The sequence below is a fragment of the Salvelinus alpinus genome, chromosome 32 (assembly GCF_045679555.1).
Source record: "Salvelinus alpinus chromosome 32, SLU_Salpinus.1, whole genome shotgun sequence".
In the NCBI taxonomy this organism is placed as follows: domain Eukaryota; kingdom Metazoa; phylum Chordata; class Actinopteri; order Salmoniformes; family Salmonidae; genus Salvelinus; species Salvelinus alpinus.
The window spans coordinates 22,561,542-22,586,534 of NC_092117.1; the positions used below are offsets into that span (position 1 = coordinate 22,561,542).

At 43.0% G+C, this 24,993-nt stretch overlaps 3 protein-coding genes across 5 annotated transcripts in view; 2 read left to right on the top strand and 1 right to left on the bottom strand.

Moving 5' to 3' along the window:
- LOC139562604 (AT-rich interactive domain-containing protein 5B-like) overlaps positions 1 to 4,923 on the top strand; it is a 63,750-nt gene extending 58,827 nt beyond the window's left edge. For both annotated transcript variants that reach the window (XM_071380419.1, XM_071380420.1), the window contains 2 exons: positions 56 to 269; positions 697 to 4,923. In XM_071380419.1, the coding sequence (XP_071236520.1) occupies positions 56 to 269; positions 697 to 2,634 (2,152 nt within the window). In that variant the 3' untranslated portion in view covers positions 2,635 to 4,923. The remainder of the gene's footprint in view (positions 1 to 55; positions 270 to 696) is intronic.
- A 716-nt stretch (positions 4,924 to 5,639) lies between these two features.
- On the bottom strand, positions 5,640 to 12,629 carry rtkn2 (rhotekin 2). Of its 2 annotated transcripts, XM_071380421.1 has the most exons (13): positions 12,460 to 12,629; positions 12,118 to 12,141; positions 10,054 to 10,265; positions 9,894 to 9,952; positions 9,658 to 9,711; positions 9,342 to 9,459; positions 8,808 to 9,008; positions 8,499 to 8,593; positions 8,267 to 8,373; positions 7,927 to 8,058; positions 7,655 to 7,820; positions 7,436 to 7,543; positions 5,640 to 7,116 (listed from the first exon to the last, which is right to left on the bottom strand). In XM_071380421.1, the coding sequence occupies exons 1-13, from the start codon at positions 12,592 to 12,594 to the stop codon at positions 6,569 to 6,571; spliced, it is 1,959 nt and encodes a 652-aa protein (XP_071236522.1). In that variant the 5' UTR covers positions 12,595 to 12,629; the 3' UTR covers positions 5,640 to 6,568. The 2 variants fall into 2 exon arrangements, with proteins under 2 accessions (XP_071236522.1, XP_071236523.1); XM_071380422.1 differs by lacking the exon at positions 12,118 to 12,141.
- A 252-nt stretch (positions 12,630 to 12,881) lies between these two features.
- On the top strand, positions 12,882 to 23,351 carry LOC139562607 (protein ZNF365-like). Its single transcript, XM_071380423.1, is given in 6 exon segments — positions 12,882 to 13,296; positions 20,549 to 20,782; positions 20,784 to 21,340; positions 21,575 to 21,746; positions 22,219 to 22,262; positions 22,597 to 23,351. Coding segments are annotated over 5 exon segments (1,152 nt in total). The 5' UTR covers positions 12,882 to 13,296; positions 20,549 to 20,560; the 3' UTR covers positions 22,754 to 23,351.
- Positions 23,352 to 24,993: the final 1,642 nt, after the last annotated feature.

A 24,993-nucleotide genomic window follows, 5' to 3' on the forward strand; every position in this document is an offset into this window, starting at 1 on the left:
TTAACTTTGTGTCAGATTTAGGCTAACTCAGTCTCTTCCACTCTGACCTTTCCAGGCTCCTCCTCCCTTACGAGAGGCACACCAAAGGAGAGGAAGACAAACCCCTCCCCTCAGCAAAACCCCAAAAACAGGAGCATGGGGCCCAAGAGGGGAGTGCCAAACACAAAGGGGTCACAGCGAAACGACCTAAAGGTGGACTACACCAGAGGCAAGGGGCCAGGAAGAAGAGGGAGAGAGGGGACACTGCAAAAAGCCAGGACCTCTCACAGGTCAGTCCCACTAGTTTTCTGTCCGTCTGTCTCAGGCTCTCACAAACACTGGTTCACACACACTCTTTCTTAGAAAAGATAGCATATGCTAACATCACACACGCATCATGTCTATGTATCGAATAACAGTATGGAGGCCTCCCGAGTTGCGCAGTTGTCTAAGGCACTGCATTGCAATGCTTGAGGTGTCACTACAGCCCCGGGGTCGATCCCAGGCTGTGTCACACAGGTTAAGCGAGCAGTGTGTCAAGGTCGTGTTTCAGAGTAAGCATGGCTCTCGACATTCGCCTCTCCCTAGTCCGTACGGGAGTTGCAGCGATGGGACAAGACTGTAACTACCAATTGGATATCACGAAATTCAGGAGAAAAAGGAGTAAAAAGTACACACCAAAAAGAATAACAGTATGGCATGTGTTTTCCCACTAAGGTATCTGAGAAGAAAGGGGACAACCAGGAGCCAGCAGCCATGAAGCAGGATCCTCTGCCCAGAGAAGAGCCTGAAGAGGAGGAGTTACAACTCACCCTGAAGAAAGAGGAGACATTGAGCGAGGAGGAACCATCGCGACTGAATCCCCCCAACACAGACTGCCACAGAGCCACACCTGTCCTCCACAGTGAACTGTCTCCACTGTCCGAGTGGAGACATCCCCACCAGCCACAGTCAGACAAACTCAACCTTGAGCAAAGGGACCAAGCTGATGGAACCCTGTCTAAGACCCCATATCCATACCACTGGGACAACAACAGTAAGCCTGGGTATAGCAGTCTACTTGACCCAAGCAAACCTGACATTCCGGTAGCTAAAGACACAGACAGTCACGGTTATGGACATGGTGGGAGGGTGGGGAAGGTGCTGCCCATGTGTAAGCAGAGCCCACCCCCACTGCAGCAGTACTCCACAGAGCTAATCACAGACAAACAGGACTCCCCCAGTAAAAACAAAGAGATTAATCAGTGTCACATGCCCATGCCAACAGCGTACTCAAAGGACAACCTGGGGGTCATGTCCCCACTAGCCAAGAAGAAGCTCCTCTCCCAAGTCTGTGAGACAAATCATTACTCGTTCAGTTCCCCTCCTCTTCCTCTTCCTCCTCCCACTCCGTCAGCCAGTGTGGGTGATGTGAGCGACAGTTGTGTTGAAGAGGTGGTGAAACTGAGGCAGGACTCCCTGCCGGATAGCCTAGAGATGGCTCCCATCTTCAGGCCTTCTGTCATCCAGCACGCCCAGAGCATCAAACCCCAGCAAGAGAGGAGTCCTCTGGGAGATTTGTCTGAGCCCTTCACTTGCAGAGTGAGCCACTTCCAGCCCCAGCTCCACCCCCCCTGGCACCCCTACCTCCACAGGACTGAGACCCAGGATGGAGAGGAGAACGCAGGGGAGACACGGATGCAGCAGCAGCCCAGTCAGGCACCACCAGGCTACGCAGGTGACTGCTACTCCTCCCCTCACTTACACAACCTCTACCGGCAGACAGAGAACTGTCTGAGTCAAGAGCGAATGGACAGTTATCCCAACAGAGACAAACATGGACATTTTATCAGGGAACGCCAGAGCAGCGAGGTATTCACCTCAAACAATTCTGACAGAGAATGTTTGACTTACAGAGCTCCCCACTTCTCTGAGAGGACACAAACACATGGGGATAGACCAATGGAAGAGGAACCTCGAGATTTCAGTATTTCCAAGCCTGTCTCTCAAAGGATGTCTTTCACAAAGCCCTCTTTCTGTGGCCTCCCGTATCCCATGATGCACCAGAGTTTAGACTGTCACCCCAAAGCGTGCAGAGTCCCTCCGATGACTATATCTACCACCAAACACCTGGAACCCCTTCAGCCTTTCTTCAACCCTAAAAGCCACGCTGAGACTGTTGGTGCCTCTAGACCCAGTAAGAGAAGCCTGGGGGAACTAGAGAACGAGGGGGTGCCAGACCGCAAGGTGCGAGTGGTGACCCCCATGCACCCCGCCGGCTCTGTCCGCCGAGGCGACCCACAGGGAGAGGAGTTCAAACCAGCCGAACCGGCGCACGCCGTCCACTTCCACCTCCACAGCCACATTCCCGAGGGCCACACCTACCCTCCCCACGCGCCCTTCTACCCAGGGATGTACCCCGGGATGCAGGACGCCCTCCATCACAACCTCCAGTACCTGAAGAGCCAGACAGCCGTGTCCCCTCTGGTCCCTCCGCTAGCCTTCCACTCCATGATGCTACAGAGGCAGTTGATGGCCTCCCAGCCCAGCCCTCACCACTTCTACAGGCACCCTGGGGGGGCGGCCCTGTACGGGGACCTCCTGCACCACCTGTACCCCCTGTCCACCCTCACCCACCCACAACTGTCCTCCATGCACCCCAGCACCAGACTCTAACAGACGGACCCACGTGGAGCTTAACCGTCTCACCCTGGGACAGTGGATCTAGTGTTCTATTCTTCAGTAAGCATGACAACACTGATTAACTGTAGATGGTGGATTAACTCTTTAGTCAGGCACTCAGTTCCATTTTTGTGTATTTTTTTGTTTTTTGCACTGTATCACCACTTAGTTACTTTGGATAAATTTGCACTCTATGTAGTGTTTGTGTTCACCAACCAGGTTGTTTCTCTCACTCAACAGTCAGGTTCTTATTATCTTTGAGTGTGGAGGGAGACAGAGAAAAGCCATTGGCATGCATGTCAGGGGGATAATCATATTTGCTGGGTCTCCAAAGGATTGGATTCCAAATCACTGCAATGCGACAACTTCATCCTCCAAATGTGTTCTGGGGATTTTTATCAGGTTGAAACACTTAAAAACATGAGGGGACTATCTAAAATAAACTATTTTCACAAGATTTACCATCAGAAAAGTTCACGCAACTGTTAAGCATTCGGCTACTCCACCTTCAATCAATGTTCTGGATCTGTTTACAGCTCTCTAGTGTGGTGCTGTGGCCTGTTTGTGTTCATGTATTAGACCACTACACGTCTTAGAAATGACTGTGTTAAAACAAGGTGCTGTACAAAACCACAAGGTGCTGAGGTATTGTATGTAGATAACAGCTCATTTTCATCAGAACACCCAAGCTGTGAAGAAACCACATTTGACGTTTTTTCATCAGTTGTTTTTAAGGCAAGTCGTATCGTTTGTCAGGAACATTCTCTCAAAATTTGTTGACCCTTGAGAGGTGGGAAAGTGACCCAGATACATTAATATATTGAACAGAAGGTATTTATACTGCGCTTAACATGAGTCACTGATGCTGCCTACTGTGACATCTGACAGCTCTTATCTTGACATAGCTCTGAAACATCACTGGTCTAAGGCTGTTTACTGCGCCTCCTTCATTCAACAGCATAATGCATGATAAATACGAATGTGTCTTGTAGATTATTGCTTTGTGAATATCTGTGCCTTTCTTAATCTTCGATTAGGGGTTGCAGCACTAGTTTTCTATCATGACTGGCTTTCAGGAGACTGTTGTAGGCTTGGCCTACAGTATGTGCAGCCCACCGGAGTTGGATGTGACCTGGACGCGCCAGCCTCAGTTGAAGACCGTTGTCTAGCCCAAGAACTGCATGTACTTTAGTTTTTTGTTTTTAAGCGTATTTGAGATGATCTGTATAATGGAAAGCGCTATATAAAATAAATCTATTATTATTACAGTTATAAGGTTCCATTCTATCATCACATTGCAGTGCAAACTCATTGGACTGTAATTGTATAGTACCATAGTTACCGTTTAGCACAGGGATAGTTAAGCACTGGTGTAGAGAATGGCTACTATAATAGATTTATGTGCCACTGCCAGACATAGTGATCAAAAGGCAGCGTGTAGCGCCCGAGGAGTAATAGCACCTGGTCTGGGTTAACAACCATCATAACTGCTTTTAATGGGTATTTGGAACATGTGAAATATAGGTAACACATTTGCTGTTTAAATTTGTTTTAAAGCCAATCAACTGAGATTGAGCAGACACTTAAAGGAAAACACCCCAAAACTATATTTTGGTATTTGTTTCATTAGTCCATTGTTGATATAGTCCCAACATGTTTTGCATGTCAGCAATCAAGTTTCCAAGATATACAACTTGCAAGATACAGAAATACAGCCGTTACGATGCTACGTATTTCTGTATTTTTAATGTTATACATCTTCAAAACTTGATTGCTGAAATGCAAAACATTTTGGGACTAATGAAACAAATAGCAAAATATAGTTTTGGGGTGGAATTTTTTTCCTTTAAGATAAACATTCATTCACAATTACATGCTCTTAATGTCATGTTTGCCTCAGCAGCGTCAGTAACTGACGTTTAAGTTCCTTAACGTTCAAATCCATTCTCTGGCATCTTTCTGTCTGACTTTTTAATAATGTAAATACTTTTGACTGTCTGTTATGTGTAATATGTTATAATCTGTAAATAGTATAAATGCATACAGCTGGTTACACAATCTAGATGTCACAGGTCACCTTACATTTAGATCTGAACACTAAAGTTAGGACATTTTTTATTTGCTTGTTTTGTGTTCTTGTGTTCCACATTGTTTCCATGTTTTTCTTTAAAGTGTTTTTGATACTATGTGCCATCTGTTTACCAATGATTCAGCTGGCAAACAAGAAAAACATTTTGTATTATATGATCCTCTGTATATTTAATTAAAATATTTTACTATCTATGAATGTCTTTCTCCCCCTAATTGTGGTGGTACTATACCACAGATGGGTGGGATTGGGAAATGGAACTCATTTCCTAAGAAGATTCATTGTGAAATATTGAAATGTCATGTAGACCCAACTACAAATCTATTCCAAGGCATTTTACCAGTGTTGGGTCATACTCATAACATCTTAATGCAATTTGCTGACAGCAACCTGTTCCAGACATACTAAGGTTGCTAATAATTCAAAGAAAGGTTTTGTGTTTCCATTAAGTGGCTGTATGCAGACCGGTAATACATTTTCAGTTGAGGTATATCTAAAAGTACAGACCGTACCTAGGTCTGATTAGGGAGTGATGAAGTGTCCTTATATTAGAATGGTATTAGCTGATATTGGGTGTTATCTAGGACAAGAAGTATTATTCACATTAAAAAGGACATCAGTGGTCATTTATATCAGATAGTTATATGCAATGTTACGTCAGTGAGTCTGCCCTTTCTAAAAGTGATTTGAGTCACGTTACCCACAACTGATTATACAGCATTTGCTGCAGTATGTGGATGTGCTTAGCCTGCTTAAGGTGTTACCGCCACCTCCTGGTACAACTGCACTATGATGGAGGATATTTTGGTTACTAGTTTTTACATTTATAAATGGCACAAGACCATCAGCAGGCTAAGGTCAAAGCTCACATTAAGCATTAGTTGGAGCAAATAAACAAAGAAAGTAAACATTTTTTTTTTTAAAGTAGTAGAAATGGGTTTTAATCCAAAACATCAAAGACCGTTAGCTATCTTACAGTATATGAGGGAAACAAGATAATCGAATACGTTAGGGCTACACAGACCATCAACAAATCAGAGATCTCTAGAACAACAATTAACTTTAGACATTCCACCGAATACTGTTAACGAATACTTAAATTGTATTAAAAAATGACAAACAGCATGGTGCTTTGAAATCCTGTGTATTTTAGCAAATGCTAGCCTAACTACTAAATAAATTGCTAATTATTTAGTACAATAATGATACATCTACAATTCCAAAACAGTTCCTTAAAACCCATTGTCGCTCTACTTATTAAAAAACGTTTTTTAAAAAGAATAGAAAACAAAAGTGATAACTGGCTCAGGCCACAGTGTACTGTGCATTAGTTTGGTCCGCTAGAAAGTGTCATGTCCCATTTCAATCTTCAGGCCACTGCTTATATTGAGTGCAGCGCAAAACTGAAATTATTTTCTCCTCTACTGGCCTATAAGATCATTTCTTGCAATGCTTACATTAGATCCACTATTCACTGTGTCGGTGATAAGTGTTCAATATATATCGTTTCAGTGATATATTCTGGTTAGAAAGGCCAATGCATTAACGACTATTATCATAGTGGTTAAGTACACCATGCCAAAAGAACCAAGAGAACATTATTTATCCCAAAGGTCCCACATTCAGAAGTGTATTTGCAGTCCATACATGCTAATATTCCTACAATGAGTAATTGGACACACATTGGAATAAGACAGTTTCATTAAAGGAAGGTTGCTTAGTCATTAAGAAATGTCCCTAAAAACACCCAAATAGGTCCTATTAGTAAAAGTTAAAAGGCATATTTGGGCCACTGGCGACCCTGGCTTCAGGCTTTAGTCCCAGGTGAGGTTCAGTCAGTCACCAGGCTTTAGGGTTCATCTTCTCCCTAAAGGACTTCCTCAGTTTGTTGCGTGGAGCAGGGATGGGGGCAGGCCTGGGGGGGACATCAGGAGTCTGGGGGTACTCCAAGTCCTGCTGGGGAGGCTCTATCTGGCCCAGGGGGGCGTTCTTTCTGGATAGGCCACCAGGGTTCCTCTGCAGCTGCTGGATGATGGCAGAGAACTTGGCGTCCAGCGAGGGACGTCCCGTCTTGGTTCGCGCCCCAACGTTCTCCTTTTCCTGATACAGAGGGGGTCTGGCTGGTGGGAGGCTGAAAGGCTGCTTGTCAGCAGGTGGGGGCGGGGCACGCCTCTTCTTGTTGCCATTGGAGACAGAGCTGGGACTCTCTTTGCCCGGAGACAAAACACTCTTCTGCACCACCATGGAGATGGACCCATCAAACAGAGTAGACCATTTAGGAGGCTCCCTTGCCTCCTCCTCACCAATGAGGAAGTGGCCCCCTGTTTCCTCGATTTTGTTGTGGATGATGTCGGTGATACTCTCAAACTTTCCAGGAGAATTTATACCTTTAGAAACAAAATGGAAAATGTACTAAATTAATCATATAGTATATAAATAGTGTCTGACAGCTAAAAGGTCCCAACACTGGTTTCTGTAAGACAGTTTTACAGAAACTTAGTGACCTCTTCAGAGGAGTTCACATGATCTGATGGATTGTATTAATATTTGATTTCTTTATTATTTGATTGATTGCATTTTATATTTAATGTGTGTGTATCGCAGGGCTCATTTGAAAAATAAGTAAGTTGTATTTTCTCACCCAAAACTGCATATCAGAAAAATCTAAGACAATATGTAGTCAAAGGTTTAGGGCACTGGACTTACTCAGGTCATTGTAGACAGAGTCAGCCTGTTTGGTGAGGAAGAGTGGGGGTTTCTTTGGTGACGCAACCTCAATCTTCATCAGCTCACTACAGCAGTGCTGCCACTGACCTGGGAGAGAAGATAAATCAGATCAGAGCGTTGGGTGGAGAAATACAATTTGGATTAAATCTGTGAAAGAGCCTCAGATTAAGGTTTTTGTTAACTCTTCCAAACACTCACTCTGGTCGTAGAAGTGCTGCCAGAATGCTTCCATCCAGTCCTCCAGCTCCTCCCTGCTGTCAGTTGTGAAGATGTTGGTCAGAGCCCCCCCCACCACTGGGTTGGTGATGGTCAGACTGTTGGACCTCTTCTGAGGGCCCTTATCCACCACACGGATCCTAGTGTCCTGGACAGAGAAACAGCAGGAAAGCCAAGGGATGAAAAACTGAAAACTAACAGTTATGTGCTGTTCTATCACAATCATTTGGGTCGATTACCATGGCAATGTCTACCTTGTTGGTGGGTATGATGAGGCTGGGCTCCACCTTGGCAGTAATCTCCTCAGGGGTGTAGTAGCAGAACAGACTCCCAGCCCTGAGCACACAGTACAGGCTGCAGTACCGGGACAGCCCCTCCACACTTTGCTGGAATAGAAGACAATTATTATTTATTATGGGTATTATGTAGTGAGCCACCGTAAGACATTGGTTTACTTTTCTACACCATAGAATGGTATGTTATATGACTAAAGAAGGTTTTAGCTCTACTTATCAGGGCTTGACTGGCAGGGACAGATATGGTACTCTATAGTTTGTCAGGGAGCAGTCAGAGAGTTGATAACAGTTAGCTCACCTGCTGAATCAGATAGCCATTCATCATGTCCTGGGTCATACAGACGGGCTGGGCAACTAGACGGCAGCAGAGGTTCCCATAGAGGGGCAGCCAGGAGGACGACTCAGCTAAAGAGAAAACAGTCCAAACAAGGCATATTATGACAATCATTTCTGAAGCTATAAACATGCAAGGAAATGTATCTTTAACACAAAGCGGTATATAAGAATGTCCAATGAAGTGTTGCTCTTACCATCCTGGAGGACTATGAGAGAATGGGACTGGAAGCCCCCATCGGCCCAGGCCAAGCCCAGAGAGGTGTACGCCAGCAGGCTGTACCTTGCCCCCCTAGGAAGGACAGACAGAGACCCAAAGTGATTTAACATAGAAGACTAACCAGATGACTGACTAGGCAAAAGGCAACAACCAGCCAAACCAAAAGGGGTGACTACAGTACAGTAAATCTGGGCCCTACCCATTACATATAATCAGCACCCAACGTTGTTCCTGACCATGAGACCTGACCAGGGAAAACTCTGGGCCTTAACTACAGCTCACGTACAGGGGTATTGGGTTGGACTGCAGGAAAGCGTCAGGGTCTCCAGCTTCAAGCAGGGGGCAGAGTTTCCTCCCAGATGCCCTGCCAAATGAGCTGCGTAACTTCTTGGCCAGTTTCTTTGGGGTGTTGACCAGGATGGTCTCCTCCTCTATGGCACAGCTATACAGCTCCACTTTCAGCTCGAAGGCAGGCCCAACACCGTTACTGTCAATCAGGTGGGAAATGTCCGATTCAGAACACTTAAAGATGCATTCCAAACTTTTGTATAATTTCAGCCAGTAGTTTTGAAAGTGGCGCTCACAAGCCAAAAGTGGTCCCTGTTTTTTGTGTACTACATCATCCATTTTGTATGATATCATACGAGCTTTGTAATTTGTTTGATATGTTACGAATCCAATTCATGCAATATGTTACAAATTTGGATCCCAGAATGCATCTTTAACAAGAGACTGGAGAGAAGATGATAGGGTCCTGCAGACATAGAACCAAGGTATCCCATTTCAAGAATATGAGTTTGTATTTGTGGTGAATACTTACAAAACTGTTACACCCTCAAAACAAACATCAGTCATCGATCTGTCCACAACCACCATCTCCGTGTCAAAAACTTCAGATCCAATTCTCATCATGCAGAAGATGGCAACCTGCCGCGTGCCTAAAACCAGGATTCACAACCATAACTACATCCAGACTCAGAATACATATTTTGAATATTGGCAAGGACATGGCTTGTATATGAGAATTGCTTTAGTTATTTGGTTCAGTCTCAATGAACTGAACTTCCAAAGCATCGGTTTCTCCTATGTTGCTTTCCTTTTCCTTCACTGAAAACAATAAATGACAATCTACTCACTCCCTTTGTTATTAAAGTGGTCAGAGTCTTTCCACATCAATGGTATGCGCAGCCCTACAGTGGAGGACAAAGACAAACCTGTCAGTAAATGGAAGAATCCCAGTATACTTTCCAACAACGGTGATAAGACAAGTGGCTCGGCTCAAATATCTAATGATCTTCATGAATATCAAAAGGAAACGTATGATACAGGACAGTCATTGTTCCCTTCTGACAAATAAAGAGAAGGATCTTACCAGACAAGGCCACTCTTCCTCTGCAGGCCACACGATCATCTGAAACTCGATCTGATAGTCTATGGCACACAAAACACATTAGTAATTCAACTTCACTTACGGAGCACGACTCCACAAACAAACACACATAACCAGACAATAGAAGGTCCGATATCTTTACCTCTGAGATATGACTCTCATATCGTGGTTCTCCTTGTGCATTTCTGTCTCCTTGTGCATTTCTGTCATGTAGGCCTTGATCCGGGTGTTGCAGGTCAGGAGGTTCTTGGAGGCATTCAGGATCTGCTCTCTATTGGTGCTAGCCACCAGGAGCTTGTAGGCACCATCCCGCATGCGGATCTCAAAGTCTATCTTCTCCTGCATGTTAGTGTCCTGTAGGAGGGGGATAACACCATAGTAATAGAAATAGAGTGAATTACAATAGTGTGGATTCAACGGAGACAGGTAGCTAAAGAGTTTGGTGATATCCTCTAGCTAAAGGATGTGACATGTCACAGACAGGAGACAGTGATGGGTTCTGGGTGAGAGAGAGGTGAGGACACAGATCTTGATGACCGAGGGAGACTGGAAGGCAAGTCAATAGAGCAAAGACAAAATGTGAAGAATGTTAAATGGTTCGAAAACACTCATTTGAAACAGAATTTAATCCCTCTGAAATAAAGAAACTCGAAACATGACACAAATGTATGGTTGGGCAGACAAAAGCTTGACAGGGTTTGATGTGCATGACATGTTGGGTGGTCTTTGCTAGAACACAAGAGGAAAGACAACAAATAAACCATTAACATAGGGATTATGATGACGTTTATTAAAGGACAAAATCATTTGTTTACACCACAGACATCTGATGGTGGGTAGAGGCTAAATAAAGTGTACTATTTATAGCCTATAGTTTTCTGATTATTTAGCCTGGATCTCTTTCTCCTCTATTTTGTCACCTGTAGTTTCTTAGAAATCTGTCTTGTTGAAAACAAATTCATGTCCTCTTTAATTTCATGAGTGTCATTCAGATGTAGACATTTTCATGCATTTTGCCTGCAAGAACATTCGTTTGTTAATAAAGCAAACAAAATTAACGTTTCGATAAACATGCAAAGCAGAAGTGTTCTTCATGACCACTGAAAAGTTATGTAGGAGAGAAAAGGGTCCAATCTATACAGCTAGCATATTGTAACGGGCTAATGTGACGTTCCATTAGCCGTCACAGGACAGGTGCTATTTGGCGTAGCAGATATTTTTCGACCAACCTTATTAACTTGGCAACGATGCCATATTCGTTCCCATTCGGCCAATGCATGCATCTTCTAAAATTTCCGTATCCAGTTGCAGGTGGTTCGTTTTTTAAATTTAGAAAATGCTCAGTTATAAAATAAGTCATTTTTTTGTTACGTTAAGTTATCCAACAAAGTGTACACCTGTCTCAATCAATGAGAGGAGATTTGAAATAGACAAGATGATTCTATGTGCTATGCCAAACAGTACCTATCCTGTAACGGCTAATGGAGTATCACATTACATAGCCCGATACAATCTGCTATCCAGTGGTGGAAAAAGTACACAATTGTCATACTTGAGTAAAAGTACAGATACGTTAATAGAAAATGAATCAAGTAAAATTCACCCAGTAAAATACTACTTGAGTAAAAGTCTAAAAGTATTTGGTTTTAAATATACTTAAGTATCAAAAGTATAAATAATTTCTAATTCCTTATATTAAGCAAACCAGACAGCACCATTTCCTTTTTTTAATTTACTGCTGGACAGGGGCACACTCCAACTCTCAGACAGAATTTACAAATGAATGATGTGTTTAGTGAGTCCACCAGATCAGAGGCAGTATTAATGACCAGGGATGTTCTCTTGATAAGTGTGTGAATTGGACCATTTCCCTGTCCTGCTAAGCATTCAAAATGTAATGAATACTTTTGCCTGTCAGGGAAAATGTATGGAGTAAAAAGTACATTATTGTCTTTAGGAATGTAGTGAATTAAAAGTAAAAGTTCTAAAAAATTAAAATAGTAAAGTACAGATATCAACAAAAAAAAAATTAAGTAGTAGTATTTTTACTTAAGTACTTTACACCACTGCTGCTAGCTAAGTTCTATTCAGAAATAGCCACTATCAGAAGGAAGTATACATCTCCATAAGTGTCAGTATAAGTGCCTAGACAGAGGCTATGTAGCCAAGTAAAACTCAACATATCGTGGAGATGACGTTTACATACCTTGGCAGCGAGGCTGGGTTGTTTCTGGACAGAGCCAGAGTGGATTTAGTAACGTATCACATACATAGATTGAATTGAGGCCAGTGTTTTACAAAATCAGTGATCATAAAAGAAAGCATTGGAACAGTTAGCAAACCACTAATATTTCTGCATTTACGTTAGCTAGTTAGAGCGCAAATTATAACACTACTGTAACACTATGTAGAATAAATCGTCAACTCAGCTGGATACGTTAGTTGTTAGCTAACGTGTTCGTTAGACAGGCATCAGTTACAGAAAAACGTCAGTTTGCTAGCCTAGTAGTTAGCTAATCAGTTGACAACAAACAAACTGGCACATTACCTCTGATTGCAAGAATACAGTGCTCTCACTTATCTTCTTTCTTTTTATCTCCATTGCGAGAGAGGAACACGAGGACCTAGCACTTGCATTTCTCCTGAAATTTTGAACGTCCCGCTGATAGTCCATATTCGCCATTCGTCCAGACAAGCCCTCCGTGCTTTTCCTATCAATTCAGTGATGACGCGTTACGCTGCCAAACAAAACTGGATTCTACCATTTTCAAATTCGAATTTCAAATTCGATTCTAGGATGTCTGATAACCACAGCAGTGGTGTGTGTTTGAAATTCTCTGTATGTGTTTTATCTCCAAGTAATAAGTTAAACATGACATTGATTCATGCATTTTACCAAGATATGGTCTGATTTTATACCCCGTCTGTCTCAGAGAGTGGTCACGCCGAATTGTGAGCTGCACATAATGGGATGCAAGCAACAATAATAATTCAATGGCCTGACACTTAATAATTTACAATTTCTTATTTATTAACTTAGTTGGCAATTTGTACAGTTACATTACTATTTATTCCATTCAACAAAAACGTATTTTGCGCTGTCATATATGCCATCATGTGCAATGCTGCTGTTCTGTTTCAGTAGCCATTAAACAAGACATTGTAGCAATTTACTAGCAACATTCCATTGATATTTTGTTGCTGATCGTCACTATCTAGTATTCTTTCCCTGTGCAGCTTCCCAGACGCGTCTACTATAAAGGAGGTTGGGGAGGCTGTGCTCACTACTCTCACTGACTTAACATTTTCAAAAGCGTTCGCAGGACATTTGTGTGCAGGGGGAATTCTAGTTTTTTTTCGGCATGACACTGTTATTCAAATACAGGTAAACTATATGCACGCGAGATTACATGTATACACAGCTTGAAATAGATAATGTTGTACATTTATTAAACACCATATGGGGCTATGTATCGGTAGGAGCCGCCTGGCTAGCTAGCTAGTCCTGATGAGCCATGCATAGGGTAGGAAGAGATGCTAGCAGCGCTAGCTAATAACTAGCCTAAATAAAACATTACCTGTTACATGTACGACATAAGCTGTTGTACACAGTTAATATTGAATGCCGTTATGTATCATTGCTTAGCTAAATACTTGAATTGCATGTGCTTGAGTCTGCTGTCAACCCAGCCTGATCTCATAGACTAGACGTAACATAGTAAACGTATATCTGGGTAATTCAAATTAGTATGATAAGTTTGGTATGCTTACATAAGACCAGGGGGGAAAGTAAGGTGGTCTGGTATGATGTCCCTGAAAATTAATAGTGGGGGTACACCTTACCGGTAAAATATGAGCATATTACAATTAATACATGCCCCCAAAAATAGGCTACTACACCATTATTGAACATTACTGTATGTCAGCTAGAGGTCGACCGATTAATCGGAATGGCCGATTAATTAGGCCCGAGTTCAAGTTTTCATAACAATCGGAAATCGGTATTTTTGGACACCGATTTGGCCGATTTTTTAAAATTATTATAATTTGTAATTTTTTTGACACCTTTTATTTAATCTTTATTTAACTAGGCAAGTCAGTTAAGAACAGATTCTTATTTTCAATGACGGCCTAGGAACGGTGGGTTAACTGCCTCGTTCAGGGGCAGAACGACAAATTTTTACCTTGTCAGCTCGGGGGATTCAATCTTGCAACCTTACAGTTAACTAGTCCAACGCTCTAACCACCTGATTACATTGCACTCCACGAGGAGCCTGCCTGTTACTCGAATGCAGTAGAAGCCAAGGTAAGTTGCTAGCTAGCATTAAACGTATCTTATAAAAAACAATCAATCAATCATAATCACTAGTTAACTACACATGGTTGATGATATTACTAGTTTATCTAGCGTGTCCCGCGTTGCATAAAATCGATGCGGTGCGTATCGTTGCTCCAATGTGTACCTAACCATAAACATCAATGCCTTTCTTAAAATCAATACACAGAAGTATATATTTTTAAACCTGCATATTTAGCTAAAAGAAATCCAGGTTAGCAGGCAATATTAACCAGGTGAAATTGTGTCAATTCTCTTGCGTTCATTGCACGCAGAGTCAGTGTATATGCAACAGTTTGGGCCGCCTAATTTGCCAGAATTTTACGTAATTATGACATAACATTGAAGGTTGTGCAATGTAACAGGAATATTTAGACTTATGGATGCCACCCGTTAGATAAAATACGGAACGGTTCCGTATTTCACTGAAAGAATAAACAACTTGTTTTCGAGATGATAGTTTCCGGATTCGACCATGTTAATGACCTAAGACTCGTATTTCTGTGTGTTATTGTGTTATAACTAAGTCTATGATGATAACTAAGTCTGACTGAGCGGTGGTAGGCAGCAGCATGCTCGTAAGCATTCATTCAAACAGCACTTTCCTGCGTTCTGCCAGAAGCTCTTCGCTGTGCTTCAAGCCTATCAACTCCCGAGATTAGGCTGGTGTAACCGATGTGAAATGGCTAGCTAGTTAGCGGGGTGCGCGCTAATAGCGTTTCAAATGTCACTCGCTCTGAGACTTGGAGTAGTTGTTCCCCTTGCTCTGCAAGGGCCGCGGATTTTGTGGAGCGATGGGTAACGATGCTTCGAGGGTGGCTGTTGTCGATGTGTTCCTGGTTCGAGCCCAGGTAGGGGCGAGGAGAGGGACGGAAGCTATACTGTTGCACTGGCAATACTAAAGTGCCTATAAGAACATCCAATAGTCAAAGGTATATGAAATACAAAATGGTATAGAGAAATTGTCCTATAATTCCTATAATAACTACAACCTAAAACTTCTTACCTGGGAATATTGAAGACTCGTTAAAAGGAACCACCAGCTTTCATATGTTCTCATGTTCTGAGCAAGGAACTTAAACGTTAGCTTTCTTACATGGCACATATTGCACTTTTACTTTCTTCTCCAACACTTTGTTTTTGCATTATTTAAACCAAATTGAACATGTTTCATTATTTATTTGAGGCTAAATGGATTTTATTGATGTATTATATTAAGTTAAAATAAGTGTTCATTCAGTATTGTTGTAATTGTCATTATTACAAATAAATAAATAAAAATCGGCCGATTAATCGGTATCGTCTTTTTTTGGTCCTCCAATAATCGGTATCGGTATCGGCGTTGAAAAATCATAATCGGTTGACCTCTAATGTCAGCCTCATGAAAAATTTGCAAATTGAATGGAAACTGGGTGGTATACGCACCAAATTGCGTTGTGGTTTGAGGACACCACTTACATTTTGTCAAGGTGGAGATGAGTGGCTGAGACGCTCACCGACAAAGCGGAGATAAGCGGCCGAGACCGAGGTGCCCATGGACAACAGTGGATGCACCAATTCAGGCTACAAGTGTAGGCCTAATGACAATCGCAGAATGTCATTAAAATACACATACAGTACCAGTCAAAATTTTGGACACACCTACTCATTCAAGGTTTTTTCTTTATTTTTGACTATTTTCTACATTGTAGAATAATAGTGAGGATGTCAAAACTATGAAACACATGAAATCATGTAGTAACCAAAAAAATGTTAAACAAATCAAAATATAATTTATATTTGAGATTCTTCGAAGTTGCCACCCTTTTGCCTTGATAGCTTTGCACACAGCCAGTTTCATCTGGAATGTTTTTCCAACAGTCTTGAAGGAGTTCCCACTGCGCTCCAACTCATCACAAACCATCTCCATTGGTTTGAGGTTGGGTGATTGTGGAGGCTAGGTCATCTGATGCAGCACTTCATCACTCTCCTTGGTCAAATAGCTCTTACACAGCCTGGAGGTGTGTTTTGGGTCATTGTCCTGTTGAAAAACAAATTATAGTCCCACTAAGCGCAAACCAGATGGGATAGCGTATCACTGCACAATTCTGTGGTAGCCATGCTGGTTAAGTGTGCCTTGAATTCTAAACAAATCACAAACAGTGTCACCAGCAAAGTACCATCACACCCCCTCCTCCGTGCTTCATGGTGGGAACCACACATGCAGAGATCATCCGTTCACCTAATCTGCGTCTCACAAAGACATGGCAGTTGGAACCAAAAATCTAAAATAATAACTCCTCAAACCAAAGGACCGATTTCCACAGGTCTAATGTCCATTGCTCGTGTTTCTTGGGCCAGGCAAGTGTCTTCTTATTGGTGTCCTTTAGTAGTGGTTTCTTTGCAACAATTTGACCATGAAGGCCTGATTCACACATTCTTTGAACAGTTGATGTTGAGATGTGTCTGTTACTTGAACTCTGTGAAGCATTTATTTGGGCTGCAATTTCTGATGCTGGTAACTCTAATGAACTTATCCTCGGCAGCAGAGTATTCCTTTCCTGTGGCAGTCCTCATGAGAGCCAGTTTCGTCAAATCGCTCGATGGTTTTTGAGACTGCACTTGAAGAAAAGTTCAAAGTTCTTTTAATGTTCCGTATTGACTGACCTTCATTGCATAAAGTAATAATGGACTGTCATTTCTCTTTGCTTATTTAAGCTGTTCTTGCCATAGTGTATACTTCGTCTTTAACCAAATATGGCTCTCAAACGCATAAAGAAGGAAAGAAATTCCACAAATTAACTTAACAAGGCACACCCGTTAATTGAAATGCATTTCAGGTGACAACCTCATGAAACTGGTTGAGAGAATGCCAAGAATATGCAAAACTGGGAGGCTACTTTGAAGAATCTGAAATATATTTTGATTTGTTTAACACCTTTTTGGTTACATGATTCCGTATGTGTTATTTCATAGTTTGTCTTCACTATTATTCTGCAATGTAGAAAATAGTAAAAATAAAGTGCATTCGGAAAGTATTCATACCTTCACTATCCATAATTTGTTACAGCCTTATTCTAACATTGATTAAATTGTTATTTTTTCCCCCTAATCAATCTACACACAATACCCCATAATGACAAATCAAAAACGGGTTTTACAATAAAATAAAATGAATGGAAATATCACATTTACATAAGTATACAGACCCTTTACTCAGTACTTTGTTGAAGCACCTTTGGTAGCAACTAAAGCCTTGAGTCTTCTTGGGTATGACTTTACAAGATTGGCACACCTGTATCTGGGGAGTTTCTCCCATTCTTCTCTGCAAATCCTCTCAAGCTCGGTCAGGTTGGATGGGGAGCGTCACTGCACAGATATTTTCAGATCACACCAGAGACGTTATATTGGGTTCAAGTCCGGGCTCTGGCTGGGCCACTCAAGGACATAGACTTTTCCCGAGGCAGCCTTATTCTGCGTTGTCTTGGCTGTATGCTTAGGGTCGTTGTCCTGTTGGAAGGTGAACCTTCACCTCAGTCTGAGGTCCTGAGAGCTCTGGAGCAGGTTATCATCAAGGATCGCTATACTTTGCTCCGTTCATCTTTCCCTCGATCCTGACTAGTCTCCCAATCCCTTCCGCTAAAAAACCTCCCCACAGCATGATGCTACCACCACGCTTCACCGTAGGGATGGTGCCAGGTTTCCTCCAGACGTTACGCTTGGCATTCAGGCCAAAGAGTTCAATCTTGGTTTCATCAGACCAGAGAATTTTGTTTGAGTGTCCTTTAGGTGCCTTTGGCTGTCATGTGCCTTTTACTGAGGAGTGGCTTCTGTCTGGCCACTCTACCATAAATGCCTGACTGGTGGAGTGTTGCAGATAGTTGTCCTTCTGGAAGGTTCTCCCATCTCGTCTTGGTGGTTCCAAACTCCTTCCATTTAAGACTGATGGAGGCCACTGTGTTCTTCAATGCTGCAGAAAGTTTTGGTACCCTTCCCCAGATCTGTGCCTCGACACAATCCTGTCTCTGAGCTCTATGGACAATTCCTTCAACCTCATGGCTTGGTTTTTGCTCTGACATGCCCTGTCAACTGTTAGACCTTTATATAGACAGATTTGTGCCTTTCCAAATCATGTCCAATCAATTGAATTTACCACAGATGGACTCCAATCAAGTTGTAGGAACATCTCAAGGATGATCCTTGGAAACAGGATGCACCTGATCTCAATTTCAAGTCTTATAGGAAAGGGTTTGAATACTTACAGTACCGTTCAAAAGTTTGAGGTCACTTAGAAATGTTCTTGTTTTTTTTTAAAGAAAAGCAAAAAAATTGGTCCATTAAATTAACATCAAATTGATCAGAAATACAGTGTAGACTTTGTTAATGTTGTAAATGACTATTGTAGCTGGAAACAGCGGATTCTTCCAAATGTTTTATGGAATATCTACATAGGCGTACAGTTGCCCATTATCAGCAACCATCGCTCCTGTGTTCCAATGGCACATTGTGTTAGCTAATCCAAGTTTATCATTTTTAAGAGGCTAATTGATCATTAGAAAACCCTTTTGCAGTTATGTTAGCACAGCTGAAACTGTTGTTCTGATTTAAAGAGGCAATAAAACTGGCCTTCTCTAGACTAGTTGAGAATCTGGAGCATCAGCATTTGTGGGTTTGATTACATGTTCAAAATGGCCAGAAACAAAGTGCTTTCTTCTGAAACTCATCAGTCTACTCTTGTTCTGAGAAATGAAGGCTATTCCATGTGAGAAATTGCCAAGAAACTGAAGATCTCGTACAAGGCTGTGTACTACTCCCTTCATAGAACTGTGCAAACTGTCTCTAAGCTGAATAGAAAGAGTGGGAAGCCCCGGTGCACAACTGAGCAAGAGGACAACTACATTAGTGTCAAGTTTGAGAAACAGACGCCTCACAAGTCCTCAACTGGCAGCTTCATTAAATAGTACCCGCAGAACACCAGTCTCAACATCAACAGTGAAGAGGCGACTCCGGGATGCTGGCCTTCTAGGCAGAGTTCCTCTGTTTTTTTGCCCATCTTTTCTTTTTATTGGCCAGTCTGAGATATGGCTTTTTCTTTGCAACTGCCTAGAAGGCCAGCATCCTGGTGTCGCCTCTTCACTGTTGACATTGAGACGGATTCTGACACTCTTTTTATTCAGCAAAATTCTTAACTTAGGCTACTGTTTGTTCAATTATCTTATTGGCACCAGCGGAGAACATCGGGCATGTTCCCGGTGAGTGTGCATATTCACTGTCTTTATTATTGTCTCAGTGACACTTTTTTTGGACAAATATTTCATCCTCCAGGTTAGATGGACATCATATGGTATTTGTCTCCCTCTTTCGTAGTCCGGCTATATAGATTGGACATTGTTTTTATTGATATGTTTGTCAGTGTCAGCAGAGTAGGATACCCTGTAATTTTTGTAGTATTAAAAAAAAATGGGTGTCTCGTACCGGTAAGAAATTTAAATCTACTTTTACCCCTGTATTAGACAGATCGGTACTTAAGACAAAAACAAAAGTAGGGTGGATTGGTGGGTATATATAGTTAACGTCTAGCAACCCAATGGTTGCGAGTTCAACTCTCATCACGAACAACGTTAGCAATTAAACTTTTCAACTACTTACTACTTTTTTATCTACTTTGCAATTACTTAGCATGTTAGCTAACCCTTCTCCTAACCCTAACCGTAAACCTTTTCTCTAACCCTTCCCTTAACCTAACTCCTAAACTTAACCCCAATTTCGAACTACTAGACTAGGTAAAGTTAGCCAGCTAGCTAACGTTAGCCAACTAGTCACCTAGCTAGAATTTGTAACATACCATACGTTTTGCAAATTCGTAACATAATACGAATTGTAATATGTAACATATACGAAATTGGTGATGGACATCCACAAATGAATACAAACAAATCGCAACATATATACTAAATGGAGTGTCTCGGATTTACATACAGAATAATATGAAATGCTCAGACCAGGTAACAGCAACCCATATTACTGTCACTGTCATCTGTTGTTGATGGGGATCTGCAGGCCTTTTTATTTTACGAAGGTATTTGTCGGTTAGGTGACATTGATTGAAGAGCATTTTTATAGGGACAAACATAGTCAATGGTTTTGATTCAAACAAATGTAGGATTGATTTGATAGCATAGCCTACTATAATATGAATATTAATCCATTGCAGTAATATAGCTGAGTGCTGTATGCATGATGTGTTAGCCTTATCATAAGTCTGCTGTAGTTGGATTACTTATATCAAAGTCATATCAGCCATTATGTGTTTGGCTTCCAGGTCGTAGGTGAAATGCAGCAGAAGGTATGTGCCAGGAGGACCTCTCTCTTCACTGAGAATGGGCAGGCTTGTGGGGCATCTGCTGACCCCCAGCTCCCATTCAGGTGCCCTCGGTGTGGGGAGCATAAGAGGTTCCGTAGTCTGGCCTCCTTGAGAGCCCACCTGGAATACAGCCACAGCTACTACCACACCATGCACGAGCTGAGCCTTCCGACCCTCAGGGGGGCATTCTCACCCAGAGAGAGCCCTGCACGGACGCTCCCTGAGTGACACACGAGAGGTCACTATCTGCATAGAGAGGTGTCGTATGCCTAGTGTGGGGACACAGGCAGCTGACGAGATAAAGACTGAGAATGAAGAGGAGGATGATGAGGAGGAAGAGGCCAGTAAAGATGGTCTCAAAATCCACAAGTCCAGCCCTGGGACAGATCATATCCCTTCCCCCTTTCCATTTGACGAACCTCCAGACCCAGGCAGCAAGCTTGAGGTAGTGTTTCCAGAGCGGAATGTCTGTACCGAGGCGATGTCGCTCCGGCACAGGCTGGCCAAGGTCCTACGGGCGGTGGACAGCACCATGCAGAGGAGGCTGCACAGGGTCAGCACGGAGCTTGCCAAGACGGACACAAAGCTGCTGTGTGAGCGTGCCCTCTCCCAGCACCTGGCGCAGGAGAGGCAGGAGGTACAGGAGAAGGAGAGGGCGCTGAGCGGGCAGGTGGACGTAGCCGTGATGGTGATTGCCACGCTGAAGGAGCAGCTGAAGGAGTCAGAGTACGAGCTGGAGAGGCGAGAACAGTGAGTGTCTGAGCCAATCTTAACCTTTCCTTACTGTATTTTTAGTCACAATCTTAACCATGAGTTCAAATGGCGCACAACAGTTACCAATACACTAATCTGGTAACTCCTTATATTGTTGCTGTTGCAAGTGGAGTAAGACTAATCATTGCAGTAGCAACATTCGTTAGTATGTTACTAGCTACTCTCCTCATTGCTCCCTTCATGTTTTCAATTTGTATGTTTTTTTTTTAGAGAAGTCATCACCATTCAGAATTTCCTTCAGGCTGCCACCCATCATGAGATATGTGGTAAAGTTCGGATCCAACGTTTCATTGAGAACCTGCTCAAACGCATCGCCCTGGCTGAGAGGTTACTGGAGTACTATCAGAGCTCCCCCAGTCCACCAAACTACACAGATTACATGGTACTGTACAATATCAAGCCTTTTCCCCTACTACTGATGGCAATATGTTTACAATGGCAGATATCTTTTCTGTGGTAGCTGTTATTATATTTTTGGTTTTACACTTGTCATGCATGGCCATGGAAAGACTGTCAGGGAGAGAGTAGAAGGTATCATAATTGTTACACATTTGAACCCTCGTGAGAACTGTTGATCCTAATTGGCATCCCAGATTCAGTTTGGGAATTGAGAAGAATCAGAATCACCTTTATTTGCCAAATACATTTGCCTATACAGGAATTTGAAATGGTGCTGTCACAATAAACAGAATATACAGACAGCCTATTCAAATGTGTTTTCTTCCTCCTTCCCTACCGATCTAAAAAAGGGAAACATGATAGTTTACCAAACATTTCAGAACTGGATAATATCAGCTTTTGAGTTTGGGTGTAAACAGTAGAAATACCTGACATCCTTTTCATCTCCCCTGCAGCACCAGACAGCTGAAAACAGACCTCATAGAATCCCCAAAAGCAGGCAAGTTTGTGAACTAGATCTTTTTACTGTTGATATACTGTACATTATCTACACTTTCCATAGTAGGTCCTTGTGTTTTTGGCCATGGCTTAGTGTCTCACTTTGATTATAATCCTACATTTCCAGTTTCAAAGGTTAGTACATGGTTACATATAAATTATGCACAGGGATCCCTTGTCGCCAATGAGATTTTGTCAGCCTCATTCATTAGTAATGATTCTACACGTGAGACGTTTTATCTTCTCCACTAATCCTGAGTCTGTCATCGTTGCCTGCTGTTTGTTGAAGCATTGGTTTCGTGTCTGACGTTTGTTGAGCTGTCCTCTGATTCTAGGTCAGCGGGTTGTCAGCTGTCACAGGCCTGTCCCCAGGAAGGTAGAACGCACCGCTCCCAGTTAGGGCGGAAAGTGGGCCACTGTGGCTACTTCAGACCTGATCGCAGAGATGAAGTCTTGACCCAGTGCAGCAGATCAGCTGGATTTGTGGAATAGGTAACCTGACCAGGGCCGACAAATGAATGTATATAGGATATGTATTTACTCAATGTATAGCTAATACTGAGCAGGGTTGCATCAAAGTCTTTATGTCCATGTGTACGCTGGTTTTTGCTCCATTCTCAAATCGTATTTTGTCACATGCTTCGTAAACAACATGTCAGGTTTTGGCCAAGACTGTTCGGGTTTTGGTCACTAGATGTCCCCATTGCACCTTTTTTGTACCTTTTGTTTTTTCTTGCTCTAATTATTGTTTGCACCTGTGGGTCGTTCCCTTGTTAGTATTTAAACCCTGTGTGTTCCTCAGTTCCTTGCTCAGTGTTTGTAAGTTAGCACCCAGCCCCAGCCCAAGCCTTGTTTTATACAGATATTTCTCTTGTTGGATTTTCCAGAGGTTCTCTAGTTTAGTTCTTGTGTATTATTTGAGTAGTCTTTTGAGGTTTGTTTTTCCCTGCTGTTTTTTACCACTTTGTGGAGTTTCTTTTGTATTTTGGTTGATTTCCATTTTGTGCCTCTTGGCTTTATTTTTGGACATTGTGGATTTAGTTTCTTTGCCTGAAGATTTTGTTCTTTAATTAAACCACCATCTCTAGTACTGCTGTGTCTGCCTCATCTTCTGGGTTCTGACGATTATTAGTGACTGTTTCTCGCACCGGGTCCTGACAGAAACACTGAGCCATTATAATGAACCCAGAGGCAGCCAGTACCCAGGATTTTTTTTCCATGCTGTCCCACCACGAGGGGACTGTCCAACGCCACGAAGCTGCTCTGGTTCAGCAAGAGGTCTTAATGGCTAGACATTCTCAACTTCTGTCAGAGATGCTGACTTCCATAAAGCAGATTTCGGATCGACTTTCCCCGGCAACCGCTTCTGCTCCAGTTCATCCGATTCAAGTGCCCCTGGCAGTTAACCCCCTGGCTGAACCTCGTCTGCCGCCTCCCCAACGGTTCTCAGGGGATCCGAGTGTTTGTAAGGGGTTTTTCACCCAATGTTCTCTCTCCTTTGAGCTGCAACCATCGTCGTTTCCCACCGACCGGTCCAAGATAGCATATATCATCACCCTGCTGTCGGAAAAAGCCCTAGCCTGGGCTACTGCTGTGTGGGATGCCCAAAGTCCCTGCTGTGCCAGCTACTCTACCTTTGCTGAAGAATTCAAGCGAGTGTTGCAAGGTCCTACCAACGGCCCTGACTCAGCCAAACAGCTTCTGACTCTCCGCCAAGGTCGGCGCAGCGTGACGGACTATGCCATCCAGTTCCGCACTGTGGCAGCAGCAAGTGGCTGGAACGACGAGGCGCTCACAGTGTGTTTTTTGAAGGGTCTTTCTGACACCATCCAAGATGAACTGGCCACTCGGGAACCACCGGACAACCTCGAGTCCCTTATCAAGTTGGCTTCACGCATAGACCAGCGTCTGAGAGAGAGAGAACTCAACCGTAGACCGCTCACCCTAGCTCCTATCGGTTCCAGCTCCGAGTCTCCACCTTTATCCTCGCTGGCTCCACCAGAACCCATGCAGGTTGGACGCATCTCCCAGGCTGAGAGAGACCGCCGGATGAGGGAGCGATGCTGTCTATATTGCGGCAAACCGGGCCATTTCCGCTCCACGTGTCCCGGGCTCCAGGGAAACGCACTCTCCCGTGCAGGCCTGGGAGGACTGTAACGGGAAACATAACCTCCTCCCATCCATCCAACTCCCGCCTGCTCATTCCAGTTACCCTTTCCTGGGACGACCACGAGTTTTCTCTTCAAGCCTTGGTAGACTCTGGAGCCGCAGGTAACTTCATGGATGGGGTCTGGGCGAAGGAGAATGGCGTTCCTTCTGAACCTCTAAGTGACCCCATAAGGGTTACTACGTTGGATAGAAGCCCTTTGGGATCTGGACTTGTCACTCGTGCCACTACCCACTTGCGACTTTCAGTTTCCCAACACCAGGAAGTGATGAACTTTCATCTGATCTCCTGTTCCGAGTTCCCTCTCGTCCTTGGTTATCCCTGGCTTCACAGCCATAACCCTCACATCGACTGGTCTGTGGGCACTATCAAATCAAATCAAATTTTATTAGTCACATACACATGGTTAGCAGATGTTAATGCGAGTGTAGCGAAATGCTTGTGCTTCTAGTTCCGACAATGCAGTAATAACCAACAAGTAATCTAACCTAACAATTCCACAACTACTACCTTATACACACACACAAGTGTAAAGGGATAAAGAATATGTACATAAAGATATATG